At 40.0% G+C, this 13,828-nt stretch overlaps 1 protein-coding gene and 2 non-coding genes across 3 annotated transcripts in view; all 3 read right to left on the bottom strand.

The window, feature by feature from the left end:
* The window catches only part of LOC134752187 (U5 small nuclear ribonucleoprotein 200 kDa helicase), a 50,556-nt gene that overhangs the window by 23,734 nt on the left and 12,994 nt on the right, over positions 1-13,828 (bottom strand). The window contains exons 13-22 of the mRNA XM_063687799.1: positions 13,062-13,206; positions 10,675-10,811; positions 9,583-9,689; positions 8,541-8,658; positions 7,549-7,646; positions 6,666-6,828; positions 5,292-5,469; positions 3,646-3,807; positions 2,207-2,342; positions 500-731 (exon numbers count right to left, since the gene is read on the bottom strand). Coding sequence (XP_063543869.1) covers positions 500-731; positions 2,207-2,342; positions 3,646-3,807; positions 5,292-5,469; positions 6,666-6,828; positions 7,549-7,646; positions 8,541-8,658; positions 9,583-9,689; positions 10,675-10,811; positions 13,062-13,206 — 1,476 coding nt within the window. The remainder of the gene's footprint in view (positions 1-499; positions 732-2,206; positions 2,343-3,645; positions 3,808-5,291; positions 5,470-6,665; positions 6,829-7,548; positions 7,647-8,540; positions 8,659-9,582; positions 9,690-10,674; positions 10,812-13,061; positions 13,207-13,828) is intronic.
* On the bottom strand, positions 9,083-9,164 carry Trnal-aag (transfer RNA leucine (anticodon AAG)). The gene has a single exon. It is a non-coding gene; the product is annotated as a tRNA-Leu (tRNA).
* On the bottom strand, positions 11,454-11,535 carry Trnal-aag (transfer RNA leucine (anticodon AAG)). The gene has a single exon. It is a non-coding gene; the product is annotated as a tRNA-Leu (tRNA).

Here is a 13,828-nt window from a genome sequence, read left to right as displayed (position 1 = left end):
TAGTGGTTTTTACTTTACCAGCTTTTTTTAAATTTAATTTTGACCGCAGTAGGGTAAATATGAGTTCCAGCGCACAGGGAGTGGGGTGGGGGGAGGGACCACACCCAAGCCACGCCCCTTTAAGTCCCAAGCCACGCCCTTTTTGGCCACGCCCCTTTTGCCCAGGTTTTTTTTTGAAAACTTCATTATTTTTCGACTGTATTACAATGATGTTACAGGATTAATAATATAAGTTACGAATTCCTTACTTGTTGTTTTTCTTATTTTTTCGCAACTGTATTAAAAAACGTCGTTCGATACACGTGCGGAAATGTCATTCTTCACTCGTGCTCGTGAAGTAATGACATACTTTCCGCACTAGCATCGAAATGTACTATTACACCATGCAAGAAATAAAGCACCAGAAGATTAATAGAGAAACGTAGACAGCAGTTATTTTTATAAACAATTTATATTTTAAAACCCGTATAAAAATATAAAGAGTAGGTTGTAAACTTACCCTTTCCATCAGCTTATGCAATTCCAATTTTTCTTCTTCTCTAACGGTTATATTCCTGAATTCAGCCGACAGAGAGAACACTCTAAACAGCTCGATCTCTCCTAAAGTTGGTTTCAGTAGTTGGTTGTAAGACTGCATAGTTTCGTAAGTGCAGTAGAAGTGGGAGGCGATGCGGCCGAGCTCGGTGGGTTGAAAATGGCCGGATTTGCGCTCGTATTTGATCAAACCGGCTCTGAAAAATATAAAGGGGTTAAATACACGTAAAGGAAGACCAAACATTGCCAATCGGGAAATAATTCGTGTATAAGCCAATTTTGGCATAGTTGTAGGGAATGGTGTAATAAATAACATACTAAAAGTACCCGAGGGTGGGGGTGAAACTAACGGGTAGGGGGAGGGGTTAAGGGTCCATTTTTATAGGTTTTCGTAAATAACTCGTAAACGGTAGCCCATAGCAAAAAATAGTCTGGTACGTAAATGATATATAATTTGGGTGTCCCAAAAATAGCACGTCAAACGACCTTAGAACAAATTATAAGTAACTTTCCCACTTTAATATATTTTGATTTTCAGTCAAAGTCAAAATATTTTTTATTCAAATACTAGGCCTAGCAACAAGCACTTTTAAATTGTCAAGTTTTACAAAAATTACCTAAATCTAAATATCAGAGCAATTAATTGATGCAGTTATTATTATTCTTAAAAACATTGAATTATTATAGATATGTCAAACTTAATAATAAGAATTTCACAAAAGGATTGTCAAACACCACCATTTGATATATTCTTCTTCTTCTTCTTCTTTTAAAATTATGGCTTCAGCCCAGTGGGACTATTTCGCCAGTATCAAGGTATTGAGAGGTTTACAAACGACAAAAATTGTACGGTTGTACAAGACAGTGTACGGTGATTTGTTAGCTCTTGTAAATCGATAGCTAGACTTTACAAGAAGCACGTGGACTACCGGCCGTTGACTCCAAGATGGTGGTTAAACGCGCTTCAAAATTAATTCTCCATTCACTGCACACTACCACATTAGTTTACTGTATAATAAGCTATCGATATTACACTTTAAACAATATTAATAAGCAAAAAACAAAGTAATTAATCACGATGCTAACTATCAAGATGGCGCTCGAACCGGAAGTCCCCATTTGATATATTGATCCTAGCAAAAAAGTGTACTGAAGTGTAGCCGTCAAATAACCTATACTCTACAAAGTGTTCACGAGGAAACCGAAAGATTTTAACCACGTTTTTCTGAAGCCAAAAGAAGGAAAAAATGTAATAAGTTTAGGTCAAATTCGCAAAAAAAAAATTTTTTTTTGAGGTTTTTTTTTTAAAATTTTTCAGATGTATTTGTACATAAAAAGTAAATATTATTGGTAAACTTGTCACTTAAAATGGACTTTTACTTTTTTTTTCGTAAAACGTATTAGTTTTTACAAGGTGTTACTTGTCACTTTTTGACATCTATCAATAAGGTTACTTAGACTACGTCCCACAGTGGCAACATCGACATTAAAAATGCGTTTTGCACTATGTAAAAATAAAAACTTGTTTTTTTTAATTGGTATTAACTCTGAAACTAGGCAAATTACAGAAAAGTTTATAGGACTTTTTAGTCTTTAAATATGATCAGGACTACGCTGTTAAAATTATTCTGTATCCTTATGTTACACCGTGTATAGTAAAGTAGGTACTTACTTGTCTAGTAAGCTGGCGGCGGTGTGTATCAGATCAGCTCTGTGCAACTCCAAAAATTTGTCTTCTTGTAACTTTTCAGGTGGTATGCCATATAATGCGGGCTCACGCTTCATACGAATTTGTAGATACGTGTAACCTGTCATAAGTAATATTGGTTATGCCAGTACTTTATTATGGAGCAAGCATGCTGAGAAAATGTAAGCTGTTAAGCCCGCTCCACACTCTCGACAAACTACACGAGATGATTTTGCCGGGACATTTGCCGAGGCCCGAGACTGTGCCAAACTGAAGCCCGCTGCCCGCTCCACACTCGACAAACTACACGAGATGATTTTGCCGGGACATTTGCCGAGGCCCGAGACTGTGCCAAACTGAAGCCCGCTGCCCGCTCCACACTCTCGACAAACTACACGAGATGATTTTGCCGGGACATTTGCCGAGGCCCGAGACTGTGCCAAACTGAAGCCCGCTGCCCGCTCCACACTCTGGACAAACTACACGAGATGATTTTGCCGGGACATTTGCCGAGGCCCGAGACTGTGCCAAACTGAAGCCCGCTGCCCGCTCCACACTCTCGACAAACTACACGAGATGATTTTGCCGGGACATTTGCCGAGGCCCGAGACTGTGCCAAACTGAAGCCCGCTGCCCGCTCCACACTCTCGACAAACTACACGAGATGATTTTGCCGGGACATTTGCCGAGGCCCGAGACTGTGCCAAACTGAAGCCCGCTGCCCGCTCCACACTCTCGACAAACTACACGAGATGATTTTGCCGGGACATTTGCCGAGGCCCGAGACTGTGCCAAACTGAAGCCCGCTGCCCGGCTGTAGAGTATTTGTCTAAAAACTGAAGCGCGCCGAGAGTGTAGAGGAATAGTTTCGCGCTAACACAAAAGGTCACGAGTTCAATTATTTTATTAAATATTTTGATTTGTTTTTTTAAGTATTACTATTACTATATATAAATTATAAACTGTAATCGATGTCATACATTATGTTATTGTCGGTGGCGAGGTGGCCTAGGGGTTCATGGCGTTAGCCGCGATTGCTAAAGACGCCGGTTCGGATGCGGCCTTTATCACTCGAGGGCTTCGTTATCTTTAGGGTTCCGTACCCAAAGGGTAAAAACGGGACCCTATCACTAAGACTCCGCTGTCCGTCTGTCTGTCTGTCACCAGGCTGTATCTCATGAACCGTGATAGCTAGACAGTTGAAATTTTCACAGATGATGTATTTCTGTTGCCGCTATAACAACAAATACTAAAAACAGAATAAAATAAATATTTAAATGGGGCTCCCATACAACAAACGTGATTTTTTTTGCTGTTTTTTTTTTCGTAATCGTACGGAACCCTTCGTGCGCGAGTCCGACTCGCACTTGGCCAGTTTTTTTTAAATATATGACATCTATAGTTTAGTGGTTAAAGAAGCTTACCAAGCCATGCAACGGCGTCGCGGACGCTCTGAACGGAGCCCAGCACGATTTCTGCGTTAAGCATGTCCGGCAGTTTGCCTATCATTTGAGACTCGATGGGTAGCTGCTGATTTAGTAGGGACAGGTAGTATTGCAGCTCCGAGTGGTTTGTGATCAGGATACCTGCAAGAAAATAGGATTTCACCTCTTGCTCGTAAAGTTTAACTTTAAGTCGTGCGTAGACGACATAAAGTTGCTTATTATTGTCTAGACTAGAGCATAAAGTAAAATCATCTATTCTGAGTGGGGTCCTATTTTAGCGTCCAATGTTTTTTGTCTGTATGTTTCTGTACGGGTTGTACATCTGAGCTGATATGATTCTTGATCTTGATGGTTGATTGATATCTTGATGGAAACACTGATTTAGGTCTTTATTTATAACCAAGGTATATAATGAGTACTAGCTAGGAGCACATATGTACGTAAACTGAACTATAAATCGAATTAAAGCGTAATCGCATAAACAGCAATAATTATTATAAGTCATTCATATATTAAATGCTGACGCGATAAATGTGCGATGCTTGCATTGTACAGTTTCCTTTTTTCATATATGTAATCTGTTGTGGCGTTAAATAAATGTATTTTCTTTCTTTCTTTCTTTCTTTCTATTATGACCCTTATTGGTTTAGCAATAAAGTCCTGCATCTGCCATACAAACTGCCAGCCCTAACGACCTTTTGCCGACCGCTCAGTACTGTTTTTAAGCTACTTACTCACAAAATGACGCATGACGCGTGTACAGACGTGCCGTTCACACATAGAAGCGTGATTTTTGATGTATAGCGTATCCGCCCTGTGACTGTACATCATTGGACCTTATGCCTCTTGTAATAAGGTTTACGAACTGTCAGATAACATTGTGGGCGATGGTGCTGTAATAGTACATTACTACAGAGGCCGGGAAGGAAGGGGTTGCCGGCCGAATAGAATATACGGCCGAACGTAGTGAGGCCGGATAGTTATGAGGTCGACAACCCGTTTTCACGCCGATGCATGTATAGTGCTTTTCTCAAACATAGACAGAGAATCATACTATCTTTGTCTTACTCTAGTACTAACACCCAAAAGAAAAGGATGAGTATAGTTTTTTTGTTCTTATGTACTGACAAGATTTGCTTGACCAACTATATCAATCAAATATCTTTTTTTTTTTTACTATTGCAGCGTAGCAAAACCGTCTCGTGTGACGCGGAAGGGTCCTGGATTTTCCCCAGGCTACCATCCCCCCACACAGTCCTACCGCTCTAATGGCCCTAGTGCCATAGAGCCCGTCAGGTAAAAAAAAAAAAAACAAAAACAAAAAAACAAAAAAAACATCTTTTTAATAGGCGTATTGGCAGAATGTCATAAACGAACCAAAAAGCAAATATTGCTTATAGTTTTTTTTTTATGGCTGAATGCCATGATGCTGCGCCACAATTATATGTGAAATAGAAATTAAAAAAAAAGCCACTTCCCGGCCTAGGCCTGCAACTTTGTATGAAATTTCATTACAGACCTCTCGTCTAGCCGCGCCTGAAACGTGATACTTCCCAGCCTAATATAAAGAACGTAATATCAATATTACATAGCATGTATGAGAAAAATTAAGTATAAACTCTTACCTTCTCCTTTAGTATCATACTGCGGCCGGCCAGCTCTGCCCAACATCTGCAACACGTCGAGGGCACCGAGCTCGCTCCAGCGACCCTTTTCTGGGGAGTACACCTGGGTCCCTTTCACTATGACCGTGTGGGCTGGTAAGTTGACACCCCAGGCAAGGGTGGCAGTTGATACTAGGACCTGAGGAAATTAAAAGGGTTATATAATATAGAAGCATGTGGCAAACTACCAATCTAGATATGACTAGAGATGTTTTTTAAACTGGTTTGTATTTACGGTACCCAAGTGAAGTGTAATATTATGTTTATTTATCTGATGCAAACTTGGATTAGGATTTTCCGTCCACTGAAGCCTATTTGCCATGGAGACTATATAAAGGAGCCAAAACTCTATGTATGAAAAGTGTCGATCAAAAAACAGTAATTAGGCGGCGCCACCATACACCGAAATACTACCAAAAACAACCTACGTAATTTGGTCGAGTTATTTGTTGCCTTATATGGTTCATGTTATACTCATGTCCCAGAGCCTAACTAGCGCCGCCGGGGAGATTAGGAACTATTATTTAAGGCTGAAAGCGGTCACTTTTGCAACAATTCTGCCATAAGAAATTGGCATCCTTTCTATACCATCCATACTATTTGCGTAGACTAAAATGACATTTCATGTGTTGCTAGTTTTTGACGTCTTATAAATAGTGATGTGCTACAACCGGTACTAACCGAAAATAAACTATTGGGAGGTACTTATATTTGTTGATGAAGTGTCTGTAACACAATGAATGGATAATCCGTGACGTGCTAAAAGGGGACACTAGGAGAGGTATTAAAAAGGGTGAAATAGTGTAGGTAAAAATGTGAGGTGAGGGCTTCTTAAGGGGTGAGTTCTGGAATAAAAAGTATCATATGTCCTTCCCCGGGACTTAAACTACCCCTATACCAAATTTCAACTAAATCGGTTCAGCTGTTTAAGCGTGAAGAGGTAACATGCAGACAGACACACTTTCGCAATTATAATATTAAGTATGGATTTCCTATCATGTAGCGAGTAGATTTCATTTATTGTTTATTTTATTTATTTATTTAATAAGCAGGCAGGCAGTTATGGCAACTGATATGGCCTGTATCCAGTAATCATAAAGATATATATCATGAACGAGTATTGTGAACGAGAACGAGTGTGGTGTTATGCTTGTCTAATTTATTTATTTTGAATCTAAAATTAATTTAATATTTATCGGTTATTCACAAACCGGAATCAAAGTTCAGCACTGTTTGTTTTAAGCCGGTATCATTATTTCTACGTTTGTCATTTGTGGTTGTCATTTTAGTCTACGCAATTAAAAAATAGACTTTATAGTATAACATTATAGTCACCTGAATATGTCTGTCGGCGAACAGATCCTCTACTAAAGTACGGTCGACGCGGCTCATACCGGCGTGATGGATCGCGAACCCATACGGGAGGAGTTCTCGTAGTTCAGGGTTCTTTACTTGATCCGCTTCTGTTCTAAGTACTTCTGTGCTGGCTGAGCCTTCCCTGTTAGACAAAAAACACTGTATATCCTTGTAGGGCCTTGGGTTAAAAAAGGAGGATACTCTCAAAATTATATCCTTTTTTATGATCAGAAGATTGCATTTAAAAACAAAAGAATAGCATCTGGGTTCAATTGAATGTGGAATAAAAATTAAAATAAGTAAGTAAACACTTTATTGTACGAAAAAGAAAGGAATCATGATTACATCAGATAAAAGCAGTACAAAGGCGAACTTGTCCCTAAGAGGGATCTCTTTCCAGTTAACCTTAAGAAGTAATTGAAATGTATATATATTAAATACGCAAAAAACGGCAACAAAATCCCGTTTGTTGCATGGCAGCCCCAATTAAATATTTATTTTATTCTGTTTTCAGTATTTGTTGTTACAGCGGCAACAAAAATAGATCATTCTGTGAAAATTTCAACTGTCTAGCTATCACGGTTCATGAAATACAGCCTGGTGACAGACGGACAGACAGACAAGGAATCTTAGTAGTAGGGTCCCATTTTTACCCTTACGGTACGGAACCCTAAAAACCGGCCAAGTGCGAGTCGGACTCGCGCACCGAGGGTTCCATACTTTTTAGTATTTGTTGTTATAGCGGCAACAGAAATACATCATCTGTGAAAATTTCAACTGTCTAGCTATCACGGTTCATGAAATACAGCCTGGTGACAGTGGTAAGTACAGATTGTTTTAGCTAACGAAATAAAAGGTTTACCTGAGGAATTGTCCAAGCGTGTCCTTCTCTAAGCACATGTCTCGAATAGCCCTCGCTGTTTTTCCTGTCTCCTTGCGCGAATGTACAAACACGAGAATCTGAAAGAGAACAAATATTAAGAGCCCATTAACGTGCTCACTAGCGCCACTGGTAAATAATTGTGATTATAAACTGTAATAAATGTCATATATTAAAGATAAAACCGGCCAAGTGCGAGTCGGACTCGCGCAACGATGGTTCCGTACTTTTTAGTATTTGTTGTTATAGCGGCAACATAAATACATCATCTGAAAATTTCAACTGTTTAGCTATCACGGTTCATGAGATACAGCCTGGTGACAGACAGACAGACGGAGAGCGGAGTCTTAGTAATAGGGTCCCGTTTTTACCCTTTGGGTACGGAACCCTAAAAAGTGACGAAGCCGTCCAATGGTGAAGGCCGAATTGTGATTATTTAAATTTACCGATAGATATTTAAAAAAGGGGGCCGCTATGTACAAGGTCCCGTGCGCGTTGGATTGGATGGAGGGTCTGCCATCTTGTGGCCTGAATCGGAAACAAGTGCTGTCATCTACCGTTCTCGTACATTATCTTGTGCATAGTAGGTTCTGCCATCTTGTGGGCTACATTGAAAGCATAAACTTCACATTTCCGACTCGCGCCATAAATCTGACGGCTCCTGTGCTGCCCCCTATAGTTCATGCACGCTCCATATCGCGTCCGGAGGACTCGAGTCCCGAGTTAAGAGCCCGTTATCGACTTTAGTCGCAAAAATGTAAAATTGATAGATTTAGTGGCTGAAATTGTACACCTTTTGATACGTAATAGTACTGGTTTCTATTAGCACGTCTTCTCATCTACCAATCAATACTTGTTATTTAGATAGTACGTAACAAAACGTGTATAATTTCAACGACTAAATCTTACAATTTTTCATTTTTGCTCCAAAATCGTAACCGGGGTCTTTGGAATGAATCAAGATGAAGTGTTACCTGATTCCTCCCTGCATGCTCCATGGTTTTCTCGTAAACGATGTCGTTCATCACTTGGAACCGCTTCAGGGCTTTCTTTTCTGTCACACCGATGTACTGTTGCTCCAACGCTACAGGCCTGAACACACAAAAAAAAAAAACATTTAACCCGCATACATATCAGGAGTTTTTCTTCCTCGGGTTATCCCGGCATTTTGCCACAGCTCATGGGAGCCTGTATGGGGTCCGCTTGACAACTAATTCCAAGAATTGACGTAGGCACTAGTTTTTACGAATGCGACTGCCATCTGACCTTCCAACCCAGAGGAACGGCGACTGTACCTATATTTTTTGAAAGGTTAGTTACTTAGAATTATATTGAAATATTTAAACGTAACGATACTTTCGGGGATCCAAAATAGGTTTACTAGTTAACCCAATAAAAATGCAATGACAATATAAAATTAATCTATAAAATATTATAATTTCTAACAGGACAAACAACTATTTAGAATATAAAAGTTCTTTTATGTAGCAAATAAAATAAAAATACAAAAAGATCGTGGCAGCGGTGGGATTCGAACCCACGCCTCCGAAGAGACTGGTGCCTTAAACCAGCGCCTTAGACCGCTCGGCCACGCTACCGTTGGCAAGGCGGACGAAACTAACTGCTACCCGTTACGTCATAATATTTACGATGTAACCAATGTAACGTAAAATGGGAGATAAAAATCTATTTGCAATGAACGAAATTACTTTGTTGCCCTCAAATGTAATTTATTTTAAGATTTAAATATGCTATTTATACAAACTTTTTATAACTTACATTACAATATTCTTATTTAAGTAATCAACTATGTATGTAAGTTGTCGAAAAACTTTTCGACACCAGTTGCCACCGGTTACCAGTACAGTTTGACACTGGGTTAACGGTTTAACCGGTTAACCCAGTGTCTTGTTCGAGCTGCTGTGAAAAATAATTTTATAGAAGTTTGACGTTTAAATAACACTGCTATAAAAATCGCTGCAGTTATTTTGGTATGACTAGAAATAATATATTTACCTGAAAGAATTGTCGAAGTAGAACAGCCCTTGGTCAGGATTCACTCTAAGGAAGTCGGCGACATCCCTATAGTTCGGCAGTGTAGCTGACAGACCCACCAATCGGACCTAGGAAAAGAGACATCATTCTTACACAAATCAAAATTACGTCACACCACAAATATTTGTTTGGGAGGGTCGTATGATGATAGTATTATAGAAAAACCGGCCAAGTGCGAGTCGGACTCGGCGAATACGGCGTTGCGTGAACAAGAGATTTCCTTTGGCAAGATTGGTCCTTAGGACCCAAGGATGGATTTAAGAAGTGGAGCCACTAAGATTTTTGATGTAAATTTGGGGAGGGAGGGGGTCTCACTTTTTCTTGATATCTACATCAGTTAAGCTAGTAGGCCAAGTTTTGTATCGTTTTCGTAAAAATCAGGGATGCCGAATTCATTTATGATATGAAAGTGACACCATTCCGAATAAAAAACACAAAAAGTATGAAAAAAATACTTTTTTTTTAATTCCTCTTCATCCTTAAACTGCTGAACCAATAGATATTTTGAGTCCCAGGGAATAGCATAGGATAGTTCTTATCCCAAAAATCATCCCTTAAGGGTGCGAAAATGGAGGTGGAAACTTGGATGGGGATTCAATAACCGCTGAACTGATTTAGATAAAATTTGGTATAAAGATAGTTTGAGTCCCGGGGAAGAGCATAGGATAGTTTTTATCCAAAAAAAATCCGTTAAAAGTGAAAAGGATGGTGTAGAATTGTATGAGCAATCAATAACCGCTAAACCGATTTAGATGAAATCTACGTCTACATCTTTGATTTAGTTGAAAATGATACTAAACTTGACATGAAATCTAAACTTAAACATCGCCTACGCTTAACCCCCCCCCCCCCTGCATCAAAAATCTGGGCGGCTCCACTTCTTAAATACATCTTAGGAACACAGATTAATTCTGCCAAAGGAAATCTTTTGTTCAGATAACGTATTTGACCTTTTTATGGCCTGAGCACACTCAACTAATAGTGGGCTATAGTTGCGGACGTCGGATAACGTCTATGGCGGTCAAAGTGGCAATTGGATGGTTATATAATTACCGGCTCTTGAGTCTGCTCGACCGTCCTCAAGGTCCTGGCGACCAGCGCCTCCAGCACTGGTCCTCGTTCGTCGTGAAGTAGATGCACTTCATCGATTATGATCAGCCGCACCAGATTCGTGAAAGAACGCTCACCACCTGAGAAACAACATTTGTTGCTTTAGCCACAGAGTAAGTAATAGTATTATCATATAGGACGGCCACGCACCGCCCCGCCCCGACTCTACCCGCCCCGCGACAGCAGATTGACGGCCGTTTGCCGACCGCTCAGTACTGTTTTTATGCAACTTACTCACACAATGACGCATGACGCGTGTACAGACGTGCCGTTCACACATAGAAACGCAAGCGATTTTTTTGATGTATAGCGTGTCCGCCCTGTGCTTTAGCCATGATAATTTGACTATTTAGAAGAGTATAATTGACTTAAAAAAATTTGGCTATTTCATACATTTTGGCTGTTCCATTTTCTATGGGAGGGTGAATTTTTTTTTTGCGATTTCGTGGTTGATCCCATAGTGAAAGTTGCTCAGTATAATCTCAAAACCTGCCTGGCAACGGGAATGCACTTATTTTTTGGCCACCCTGTATATGTGGCCCTCACAGGGTCCACGTGGAACTACCCTGACTTTGTAATACCTATAATACCATGGTTGCAATAAATAAATATGATATGATATGATATGTATAACGCCATTATAAAATAGGTGAAATATGTATAAATAAAACTATAACTTCGATGACTATCGAAAGCAAACAGGATTCGCTACAAAAAGATCGTGGCAGCGGTGGGATTCGAACCCACGCCTCCGAAGAGACTGGTGCCTTAAACCAGCGCCTTAGACCGCTCGGCCACGCTACCGTTGACGTGGCAGACGAAATTAGCTGTCACAAGTTACGTCACGGCCATACTATCATCTACGTAGGTATATGAGATTAAATCTCAACTCAGTGCCATATTATTTTTTTAAAGTAGGTCACGAAGTGCGTAGTTTATGATCAGTCAAAAAATTAAAAAGTTAAAAACATTGCAGTCTCGATTTCGGGACTGCAATGTTGCATACAAATTCCATTATTTGTCGAGTTCCAAACTTTTTAAAAGTTGAAGTGGCCATATCAAATGAAAGCATAGGTCCATTAAACAGCCAAACAGATGATTAGGACTTAATATTATAATGTTGATCATCATCATTCGCTTGCCCTTGTCCCATTCACTTGGGGTCGGCGCAGCATGTCTTTTTCTTCCATACATCTCTGTCACCCGTCATCTCATCATTCACTTGCGTTAGTTTCATATCATCTTTCACACAGTCCATCCACCTTTTCCTCAGTTTTCCTCTCCTCGTACTTCCCTCCACATTCATTCTTAATACCTTTCTTGTCACATGACTTTCATCCCTCCGCATCACATGCCCGTACCATGCTAGGCGATTTGCCCTTACTTTTTCTGTTATGGGTGCAACTTTCAGGCTTCCTCTTATATACTCATTCCTTATCCTATCCATTCTCGTCACGCCACACATCCACCTTAACATTCTCATCTCCGCTACATGCAATCTCTTTTCATCCCTCACCTTTAGGGCCCAACACTCTGATCCATACATGACGACAGGTCTTATGATCGTTTTATAAATTTTACCCTTCAACCGAAGGGGCATACGGGCGTCACAAATGGTTTCCGTAACCTGTCGCCATGCAACTATTTAGGTGTCTCAAATAGGTTGGCGTATTTTCAGCAGAAAAATACACTTCTTTTGTTAATTAATAAAATAAAAAGGCGGCAAAGCAAATCTTTTTACTTTTTTCTGTGAAAATATATACATAATAACGTTGCTGCTGTAAAATATTTCTATTATATTTATGTTTCTTGCACCATTTTCGAGAAAGGCACTATATGTATATGACTCGGCTGGAAGGCTACTTGCTGGCTGAGGATTCCCAAGGTCGTCCGTTTAAAACGTATCCTCAGCCAGCAAGTAGCTACTTCCGAGCCTCAACAATAATGTACACTATTATGTATATGCACAGATATAAATATACCATAGATGACGCAAATGCATCTACTTCGCGTGTCCGAACCCCGACCAAGCGCCGAGGTTGACCGTCGCTCTTGACAGTCCACGCGCGTCAGTTGTTGCAGCCGGACGTCCGTGAAAACTTAAAAAATGCGTGATAATTAACAGCAACAGCCCAAAAATTGCGAGCACCCAAAGGCAAGGACATATTTATATAGATATATTAAGTAACTGTAAAATTATATTATGCGTAAATTTTGCATGAAAAAATCGGCTCGCTTGGTTTCAATACAAATCGCGATATTTGCGTCATCTAGCGTATATGTTAAATCTGTGTGTATATGCGTCGCCACAGGTAGACTTCAAAACTAACCTTTTCTAGTGATGATGTCCCACTTTTCTGGCGTGCAGACGATAAGCTGAGTAGCCTCAATTTGTTCCCTGGTCAGCTGGTGGTCGCCGGTTAATTCTGACACCTTCAAGTTGTAGGGCGCTAAACGTTTGCTGAAGTTGCCCACCTAGACGGGAATATACATTATTTATCTACACTGGAGTGACAGAAAATGTCAATCGATATAAAGATGATGGTTAAACCTGTTACAAAAGATATTCAAACGAAAAAAATGGAATTAAAAAAAGTTAAATCCACTCAGGCAAGATTTCAACTCACTACCTACCTACCTACCTACCTTGTGGGCTACCGGCACAATCATGGCCTACTCTCTATTTTTTCATTACATATCTTAATATTTTCTCATTTATACAGGCATTTGTGCAGCTAGAAGTTATTTGAAATATGATAATGCACTCCTGATCGATTTCGGCCACAGCGACTGTGTGCTCTGGAGTAGGCAATTTTTAATTCGCATTATTAGAGTGTAGCTGATCTACTCTTATATATCATTCCGTTAGCAGGCGTTTCTGCTTAGTATAGAATAGGGGATATTACTGCAATGTTGCTCAAAAGCGGTGTGTCAGGGCTGTTTTTTATTTAAACCGAAGTGCATTGTGTCGGTCTTTCTTCATACAGCACAATTAGTAGTTACATTAGTATGGCTATATAACAGTGACTCACCATCTCCTGTACTAGAGAGCGCATAGGAGCCACATAGATCATCTTGAAGTCGGACGCGTTGACTG

The sequence above is a fragment of the Cydia strobilella genome, chromosome 24 (genome assembly GCF_947568885.1).
Source record: "Cydia strobilella chromosome 24, ilCydStro3.1, whole genome shotgun sequence".
Lineage (NCBI taxonomy): Eukaryota > Metazoa > Arthropoda > Insecta > Lepidoptera > Tortricidae > Cydia > Cydia strobilella.
The sequence above is the reverse complement of the archived record's forward strand: the minus strand, read 5'-3'. Positions and strand labels throughout refer to the sequence as shown.